General features: G+C 27.6%; 1 protein-coding gene across 7 annotated transcripts in view; it reads left to right on the top strand.

The window, feature by feature from the left end:
• Positions 1–4,585: 4,585 nt before the first annotated feature.
• The window catches only part of LOC107444606 (uncharacterized), a 71,137-nt gene continuing 65,084 nt past the window's right edge, over positions 4,586–10,638 (top strand). For 4 of the 7 annotated variants that reach the window (XM_087168947.1, XM_087168949.1, XM_087168945.1 and 1 more), the window contains exon 1: positions 9,668–9,827. In XM_087168947.1, the coding sequence (XP_087025073.1) occupies positions 9,764–9,827 (64 nt within the window). In that variant the 5' untranslated portion in view covers positions 9,668–9,763. Of the gene's footprint in view, positions 4,760–9,667; positions 9,828–10,638 lie in introns of those variants that run through there. The other 3 variants (XM_087168944.1, XM_087168948.1, XM_087168943.1) reach the window with 1 other exon arrangement.

The raw sequence follows: 10,638 nt of genomic DNA, 5'->3' as shown, positions 1-10,638 counted from the left end.
ACTGATTTACAGCATTCATTTGATGATCTATGATATACAGCACTATTGTAAAGATTTTGAATGCAAAAAATTATATTTGGGGCCTCTCTTATGGAGAGTGTTTGTTTTAGCCGATTGGATCACATTAAAATTAAAACGAAAAGAAATTACCCGTTTTTTACAAGCCTTTAAAGCTTTAGAGAGATCTGATAAATTCATTGAAAAGATATATAATTTAATTAAAAATTGTATGACCATTGCGCTATTACTTATATATGGTATTATATTTATATTTATTATCAATCTTTTCCTTAGCGATGAAGAATGTAGTAGTCATTGGTTTGGGTTTGTATCTTATCATATTGATGTTATATTAGATCAACGGATAAAGGCAATCATCTCAATTTTTTATTTTGTTTCGTCAAAATTAATAAGCTCAGTGATACCATCTTTATTAAGTATAGTCTATATAGGGTGGTGTGGTGCATTAATCAAAGCAGTTAAAGACTGCGGTAAAACTCTCAACGGAAAAGCAAATGAAGAAATATTTATTCATAAATATTCTGCTGTTTATAAATTAGTTGGTAAAATAGAGAAGGCCTTCTCTTTACACGTTTTTTGTTTAATTGGAACACATTTTTTAGTTTTATTCCAGGTCTTTGCTGAATTCCTTGGTCTTAGTTACAGTAATAATGATGATAGGGTTTATAAGATTGAAATTTTCTCTTTACCGTTTCTTCATGCACTTTTATTTTTTGTTACAATTTACTACGCCGCAGAAGTTAAAGAACAAGACCGTATAGTAAGACAGACGGCTGAAAATTTGGCATTCCTCCTGATTACTTCAAAGAAGACTTATAAGAATGGAGACTTATTATCGAAATTTTTAAGCTCGAAGCAAAATATTATTCTGACTGCATGGGGTGCTTTCACTTTCAGTAAAAGTTTACTTTTCTCTTCAATCGGTGTCATTATATCATATAACTTACTAATTTTGCAAGTGAAACTATTAAACTGATAAACGAATAAGAAACATTAAAAAGTAACCCAAAAAGTATTTGCTTTCTTCCTGACGTTGTATTCGAGACCATTGTCAATAAAAAGTACCAATCGGTGTTATTTTTTTCCTATAACCTACTTATTTTGTAAGTAAAATTAATAAACTTATAAATGAATACGAAACATTAAAATATAATCAAAAATAGGCGTCCATTTTCAAGACTCTCCGGATGAGAAGGAAGAAAAAACAGATTTGAAAAAGGGAACGCAAAGTTGCCTTCGAAACCGCGAAATAAACATTTGTTTTTAATTGATAACAAACTCAATAAGAGAATTTGAAAATGTTTTACAAAAATAACTATGATCGTAACTAAAAATTATCCGCCATAGTTTTTGAAAAAAAATTTTTTTTGCATTCATAGTGCTTTTTAAATTTGGAACAATCATGAAAAAAAGTTCTAATTGATAGCATTTGGGAAATTTTACGTGTTTAAGAGACATTAAAAAGTGATGAATATTCTAAGACTTTCGATAAGAGCAATAAAATCGTGGAGCGAGAGCGATTAAGAAAAACAGAATTTATGTTCATACATCACACAATTCGATGCCATACCTTGCAAATAGTTCTAGATTTTTTTCAAACATAAAGACGTGTTATTTAATTATTTTATTTTTTGAAAAAATTTCTGAGAAAAAATGACATTTTTCTAAGGTTATATTTTGATTAAATCAAAAAAAAAGAATAAAAAAATAATTGAGTAACTATTTCAATTATGATCTGAAATTATCTAGCTAAAGTATTTAGCAATTGTTGTCAGCCGGATCTGCTAATTTAATAGGCATTTGGCCTCAAATTTTCCCTCATTTTTAAAATGGTACTAAAAATTTTGCTTCGAATATTTGAATTAATTCTATAAAAATATGAAAATATGTTATAAGATAGAAGACCTAATTTCAGAATCCTCCTCGCCATTAAGCATTCTTACAGTTCTGCCAAACACTGTGTATTTGGGAAGTATCGGGTTTGAATCCTACGGTAAATTAGGACGTATCTTTGCGATGTACTTCTCTAACTTGTGTTCTTCATTTTTGAACTTGACGAGAGATTATATGCAGTACTTTTCAGTAGTCGCACAGGCTTGCATTGTATAAAATTCCGGAATATTTTAAGGTAAAAAAGTACTGCACTCAGGGTACCGTTTACCGGAACATGTTATGGAACAGAAATTCTGATATAACGTAACTTTTACAGTAATATTCACCGTAAAATCATTGCATCGCATAATAAATATTACTCTAAAAACTACGATAAACAATAATATTTTACGGTAAAAATGGATTTTGCATATTATGCACCTAAAGTGCCGGTACTTTATATTGTACTATTGTTTGAGTCGGAATTTTTTGAAACGAGCGATTGTATGTGTAATAATAAATAAATAAAGCGTAGATAGTTGGAACTTGTGAGTAGGCAGCTCTGGGTTAAGGAAATCAGTATCAGAAAACTGTTGCAGAAACTTCAAAATTCTCTAGCCTATCTTGGTGAACGCAGCTCGTCAAATTACAGATACTTCATGGAAAAAGAAATAAAACATTGAATAGATGGAAATATTTAGAGTAATAATTCGCAAAAGCATTGGAGCTCTACTACTACTCATCTATACTATGTACTTATTCTTTCGAAGGAGAAAGACCAGTGAATTTTTCCTCTTTTTTATAATTTTGTATGATTTTTTCTTTTCTTCAATACAGTTTTATCAGATGATGGCATCAGAACAAAATTTAAATTTCATCGCAACTCTGTGAGCCTTAATTCAGTGCTTAAAATCATTTAGATGCCCATAGAGAAACTGCTACAACCAAATGTATTGCAGAAAATGTGCATGACCTGATGTTAACTTACAGTGCATTAATAACATTCATCAACTGCAATAAGAAATCCTATTCAAAATTGACAGGTTTTGCGCGAGGACAAAGTAACTGTAAAAAAATTAAAATAAAGTATAACAGAGATTTATGTATTGTATCCCACAATATATATTAGTGAACTGGTGTTATACTTTACTCAAATCAAAAAGTATTATTGTCCACTGTCAAAAATGGATTGAAAAATATTTTAGAAAATTTGTAGTTGCTTTAAGCCACTCAATTACAGTAAAACCTCAATCTTAGAAAGCTTTAAATCTAAAATAAAAACTCTTAGTCGATCAGAATATCAAATTTTATCGAGAACCTACTAAAAGTCTATCGAAAACCTACAGCACCGGGAGTGCAAATTTTATCTAGCTAAGAAATCTTTATAGTGCAATGAGAAAAAAAAATTCTGATTAAAAGCTACTAGGATATATCGCACAATTTACAGCCTTTCTGGCTATATCAGAGCACCAGGAAGATCTGTAATTTTCACAGAAGCGCTTTGGTAATGATTTTGTAAAATCAAGCTCTGTGGTAAAAATTTGCTCATAGTCCAAAGTGGTATAAAATTCTTGCAAGTTTTTTTTTCCTTTTAATTTTTTCTTGAAATATGTTTGAATTTACAACAGTTACCAAGTGAAGGTTTCTGCGAAAAACTTCTTTAGTAGGAAAACAATAATTGAAAGCGACAATAATAAGTCTTTTTTTATAGCAAGATTATGATTCTATAGCTTACACTGAGATTTTTAAGACCATGACTCCTGTTTCATACGGGGAGTATAAAATAAGCAAGATGATCACCCTTGATCTACATTTTTTAAATTCTTGTCAAAAATAAAATCCAAAAAACATTCATATTAAGGGCAGCAAAGTAATATTATGGCTGTTTTTGGTACCATTTGTATTTCTTCCTTTAAGAATATTAGCTTGCAACCCATGAAGTGTAAGTTTAGGATTTCTTTCTTGACAAGAGTTTGAAAAAACGTTCATATAACGCACTCATAACGTCTAAATGACTCATCATTTAGACGTTATGAGAAAAAAAAGCTTGAAAAGTGTCCACAATTCCGTAGTTTTTTTACTTTTAAAAATTTAACTCACTTAAACAAACCTTAGCAAATTCATATTGTTCTTATTTAGGATGTCTAAAGTAAAATAAAACCATTTCCACCTTTCCGGGGATTAGTTCGAACTAAATGTCACATTCAAGATGGTTTAAAATTTTTAAAAATCGGATTAAGAATTTCTGATAAAAGTGAACTGAATTAAGCAATTTTTTTTACCAAGGATTGGGATGGAGTATTTAACTTTCCTAAAGCATTTAAACAAAGCTAAAACTATCGAGAATCAAAATTTTGAGAATCAAAATTTTGCGGAATGAAAAATTTGAGACCTTTTAAAAGTAAATAATTTTTACTAAAAAAATTAAACTAACAACTAAAGAAAATTAAAACTTACAAAAATTTCTCGCTGTAAAAATATTTTCTTGAATGAAAAAGAAACCGATTATTATTTATTCTCTCTTCAAGCTGTCAAAAATGCCCTCAAACGAGAAAAAGAAGGAACCTTTTCTTTGAAAAAGAGAAACCAAATATTACTTTTTTTTTTCATTTGATATGTTACAATGTAAAGAATAAGTTACGTAATCGTTTGACATTGGAGTCCCATAATAATAATTGCGTGTTCTAAACGCGGCAGAAAATTTGGAATTACTCGTTTCCTCTTTATGAAATGGTGACGCATTATCCGATAAATATGATTTAGTTTTTTTGTCAATCTTTAAATTCTATGTTTCAATTTTTAAAAACTAATACTATTTATTTTTGTGTTCTATATGAATCGGGAATGGGAATGTATCATTTAATAGGTAAGCAGTTTTATGATTATTTTATTCCTTTAATATTAGCTTACTAAATTATGAAATTATTTTGATTGTTTAGTTTTTCCAAACTCTAACTTGCACAGTTCAAAATTATTTTTTCGTTACACTACGGTGCGGCTAAGTAAGAAAATTATTTTTATATCGTCTTTAAATTTTTTATTTTAAAAAAAACTCGCTATTTTTTCAAATTTAAGTTCTTTATATTTTTTAAATACTCTTATATTTTATTTATTATTTTTGTACTGTTTTAGACTTATTTCAGTGTATGGAACAACACAATTTCGTTATCGTGACGATATTTATGAATTATTAAAGTAATTATTTTAAAAAACCATTAAAATAGTAGAAGCTGGAGGAGACAACTATAAATTGTGTTAAATATGCCTACCAAAAAAAAGGGAAGGGGGAAAATGTAATGTAAGGAATGTAAAAACTTATAAGCATTTATTACGAATGTCAACGAGAAATTTAGCGAAAATTGAAGTTTTTAAAAAGAATATAATTAAAACTTTTTCAAAAATAAAATAAAATTATTTAGATATTTCTTAGTTTTGCAGAAATATATTTTAACACATGAAGTATTATTTAACATATGAATTTATTGCCTTCATAATATAAAAACTAAAACTAGAAACTGATTATCCAAATAGATTTTCAATTTCATTAATTGATTGATTAATGACATAATTAAAGCTTTTTCAAAAATAATATAAAATTATTTAGATATTCCTTAATTTTGCAGAGATATATTTTAACACGTGAAATATTATTTAACATATGAATTTATTAGCATTTATTGTGTTCATTATTTATATGTTCATTATTAGCATTTATTGTGTTCATTAAGAAAATATCAACTCAAGTAATTCTAGAATAAACATCTATTATAAAAGTAATATTTTTAATGCGAATATTTTTTTATAATAACTAAATATAAAAGCATAAATATTAAAATTTATTTTGTCGTGTTTTAAGGGCTCAATCAGTTTTTGCTGTTGTTTTTTAGGTTTCATTTTCGATAGAAATCATTGCCAAAAAATTTAGTCTTTTTTGTGTCATTGTAGATATAGGTTTTTGTACCTTTTAATTTGTTAAAAGAGCATTTACAACTTGCTACAGATAACTGGATTGTCAACGAAATACTTGAACTTAATCCACAAGTTTGGAAAAATGTTTCTTAAGTTGTTCTTACGAATGAACATGATGAGATCGATTGGAAATATATGATCTTATTTTCTTATAATTTTGCGTATTTAAATAATATTATAAAGGTATTTTCCAATCAATGTACGCCATATTCTTTAAAATTATTTTAAAAAATTAAATTGTAGTCGTCGACTACCGTAACTCAAATAATTGTTTTATAAACATTTTTATGCATTTATAAATTTATTCGCTGATTTGACCATTCACTAAAATGCCTTTCAAAGACTCGTCAATAAATAAATTTACTGCTATTTATTGTTACTCCTTGTTAATGCATCTTTCACTAATCCACTTGTAATAATATGTTTATATAGTACACACTATCTTTAAATTAATCATTTAAAATAAACTAAAAACGGTCTCGTATAAAATACAATTACAAAAGAACGGACGGTCATCGTAGTGATAATAAAATATAAAATGATTATTGCTATCAAGTAATTTTTTGGGAAAGTGAGATGTCCTCTACTCAGACTAATATAGGTTTCTAAAACTAACATAGAAATAAATAAAAGCCTACCTGCAACGTAAATTACAACAATAATAAAATTTAGATAGATCTGAGGAATTAAGAAATTATTAATCTCGCTATAAGCAAATATTTTTAGTGAAAAAAAGGTTTTACCTATTTAGTTTCCCAGAATATCTTCTTTTAACTATTTTAAATTTGCATAAAAAAAAATATGTAAAATACTTTAAAAATGAATAGGTTTTTCTCTCTGTCAGCGCAAAATTTTGACAAAATTTAAAATTTTTAATTAAATTTTATCTTGGAAATTAACTTTTCCGTATTGTTTCATAATTAATCCCCCCTCCAAAAAAATCGGGGATTCCCTCAAAAACTTTGCTGAAATTTGGATTGAAAGCTTAAAGTTTTTTCTAAATAAAATATTAAGGTTTGTATTAAAAAATTCATATCATATTAAGAGACCTCAAATATACAGTGCGGTTCAAATATGCAATGCGCATAAAAAAGACTAAATATTGTAAAATAATGAATGACGGATCAAGACATAGCGTTAAAAAATTATTCATGAGCGATTTTTTATTTTTGATTAAAAAGTTAATTAGACAAAAATATGTTCTGATTGCTTACCTAAATACCAGAGTGATGCTTCATTAGAAGGAAAAAATTCCTACCTATTGTCATTAAACTAGCATGACACAATATACAAAATTGAAAAGAATGAATCTAAGACTAAACTAAAAGTGACCTCTTTTTTTTCTCTTTTTTTCCTGCATTACCTCTTTGGGAATATTGGCGAGAAGCTTAAATAAAATGAACATAGAGAACTTTTAATTATAGAAAAAGCTAATCTAAGAATATAGAATCAAAAAACAAATATATATAAATATATTTTTGAAACAAATGATATTCTAAAAAAGGAAATTAATAATTTAGAGTCTCGTTCGGCGCTTCGTAACCTGGGCGACAGCCAATCTTGCCCGCCCCCTCCGCCCGCCCTGATTCAAACCAAGCTCTTTTTGCAAGAAATCTTTAACTAAGAAACCAAGTTCAAAAGCATATTTCATTTTGAATTAAAACTTAAATAAAAAAAATGTTAGGGACAACGTTCTCTAACATTATTTTTTTTTACTGTTATAACATTGCTATTGCAAATGTCCATATACAGAAAAGATAACCACATTTTGAGATAGAAATGTATGCTGATTTTCATTTTGTTGCTGTTATAAGACTGTTATTGGAAATATCCATATACAGATGAGATAACCCCATTTTGAGATAGAAATGTATGTTGATTTTCATTTTGTTGCTGTTATAACACTGTTATTGAAAATATCCATATACAGATGAGATAACCACATTTTGAGATAAAAATGTATGTTAATTTTCAAATTGTTGTTATAATAACACTGTTACTGAAAATGTCCATATACAGATGAGATAACCCCATTTTGAGATAGAAATGTATGTTGGTTTTCATTTTGTCGCTGTTATGACATTGTTATTAAAAATATCCATATACAGATGAGATAACCCAATTTTGAGATAGAAATGTATGTTGGTTTTCATTTTGTCGCTGTTATGACATTGTTATTGAAAATATCCATATACAGATGAGATAACCCCATTTTGAGATAATGTATGTTGATTTTCATTTTGTTGCTGTAATAACACTGTTATTGTAACTATCCATATACAGATGAGATAACCCCATTTTGAGATGGAAATGTATGTTGATTTTCTTTTTGTTACTGTTATAAAACTGTTATTGAAAACGCCCATATACAGATGATATACCACATATTGAGATAGAAGCGCAAGTTGATTTTCAATTTCAGCTTGGGTTTTCTACTAAGAACTTCAATTTTTAAAATAGGAGAAATAATACTTAAAGTAAGTTCCGATTCCCTCAAGAATATAAGAACACCGAAAGCAACCGGGCATCAAAGAAAGCATCGGAAGCAAACGTATTAAAATCGCTTACGGCTCACTTGTTCCGGAACTTCGACCTAATTAAATAAAAACGAACTTACTTTCAGTACTATATACTATAATCTTATAATATTTACAGCAGTTTTTGAATCACTGAATAATCTCGTTATACGAAGTAATTAAAACCAAGCCTGCATCGAATAATCTAAGTATTTGGATTCTAAAGCTAATTCGATTGTACCTAATAAGTATGGGTACCGGATTGCAAGACCATTCGCGCTATGTTGATACATTTTCCTTGCAATATCCTTTCAGCATAAGTACAAACCGTGAAGTTCAAACTAAACTACACTAGTTATGAAGTAAAAAAACAGATAAAACAACGAAAAAAATGTTTCAGGTAACTTTAATAAAATTAAAATTAGCTTTTTTTCTAACTTCAATTAAGTGCAGTGGCGTGCACAGAGGAGGATGAAAGGAGCAATCATCTTAGCAGAATGTCAACCATTTGACCACTATTGACATTTAAACTTTAAATCAATTGAACTATTATTTTTTATGAAATTAAATTTTTTTAGCAGATTTTCGTACAGCTTAAGCAAAATGAAGGTAAAACTATGGCTTTTATTCAGAATGATTGATAATGAACTATGATTTGAACCATGATTGATAATGAGTTATGATGATTATAAGAACTATGATTTTTATATGGCAGTTTTTGGTTATTAAAATTTAAAAAGTCTTTACAAGAAAGAAAAAAATAGGAATATTTTGGCATAAATAAGGCTTTTAACTAGTAATAAATTTCCTCATACATTCACGTAAAAATGTGTTTAAAATAAAGATTTGGACACTTATTTTTTCGATGTTTTTTCTTTTTAACAAATAATTTTTTTTGTTCCTGCCAGCTGTTACATTACTCTTTTCAGGAGCGTCTAACCGAAATGTTGCTCTATGCATTCACAAACCTCTACCTACCAGCTCCATGAATTCATAATTTTCCAGTAGAAAAATACAGTACATACAGTTCAAAAAGTACAGTATTTTAATTAAAAAGCCTCTTGCTAAGCTGAATTCTGACAACAAATCATTGAAACCAAAACATAAATAAATAAAACACTGATCACATACTAAGAAAAAACATCTTCGGGAATTGAGTTCGTTCAATAGACAATTGAGGTTCTAATGTACCGTTTCTTCTTACTTACGTCATATCTAAAAACTAATTTATTATTTTGTTTTGTTTTTCTTACGTTCTAAATGTTTTTTTTATCTTATCTAAGTGTTGGGGATTTTATCAGATAGGGAAAAAAATGGATTTCATTCGTATTTAATGTGATTGAAAGTTTTATTCATTAACAAACTTGTACTGAACTCAAAACTTAATGGGGGCAGTCGTTGCTATTCCCCTAACCATAACCCTTTCTTTATTCTCATTAAAGCCATCAGGTAAGTGCTCATTGATTTGCTGAAATTTCGTAAATGTTTCAGACATTTACGACTCAATCAATTGATATGAAATATGACGAATTAAATTCCAAATTCTTAAAATCAAAAATGTCAGAAAGGGACTTTTTCGATTTCTTTCTGACTGTAACAATTTTTTTTAATCCATTAGAAATTTCATGCTATTATTTTTTTTACCATTCTAAATATTATAAAAATAAAGAATAAAGTTTACGTAGATTTAATTATTCCTTATACAGTAAATAAAAGAGACGTTAAGTTTGGAAATCGGTTTACAGTTAATTGATTGAGTTTTCTTAATTATTGAATAATTTAATTATTATCTTCATGGATAGCAATTTTATTTATAATTTTGAATGTCATTTTTACCTAAAAGATAAGTGTAGATAAAACCATTGTAATAACTAGTAGAAATAGATAAAATAGTTTTGAAAGTATGAATAAAAGAAATCGTTTTAGGTTTTACTTATTTTTCGATCCTTTTTGGAATTATTTTATTAATTGCAGGAGTGTTGAGCATGCATGCTTGAAACGATTTTTTTTATCTAATAGAAATTTCATGTTATTATTTTTTTACCGTTATAGAAGTATTTTAAAAATAAAGAATGAAATTTTCATATATTTAGTTATTCCTTATACAGTAAATAAAAGAGACGTTAAGTTTGGAAATCGGTTTACAGTTAATTGATTGAGTTTTCTTAATTATTGAATAATTTAATTACTGTCTTCATGAATAACAATTTTATTTATAATTTTGATTATCATTTTTACCTAAAAGTTAAGTGTAGATAAA

The sequence above is a fragment of the Parasteatoda tepidariorum genome, chromosome 8 (genome assembly GCF_982258835.1).
Source record: "Parasteatoda tepidariorum strain Cologne lab strain chromosome 8, Ptep-v5.0, whole genome shotgun sequence".
In the NCBI taxonomy this organism is placed as follows: domain Eukaryota; kingdom Metazoa; phylum Arthropoda; class Arachnida; order Araneae; family Theridiidae; genus Parasteatoda; species Parasteatoda tepidariorum.
This window is presented reverse-complemented; position numbering and strand designations above follow the sequence as displayed.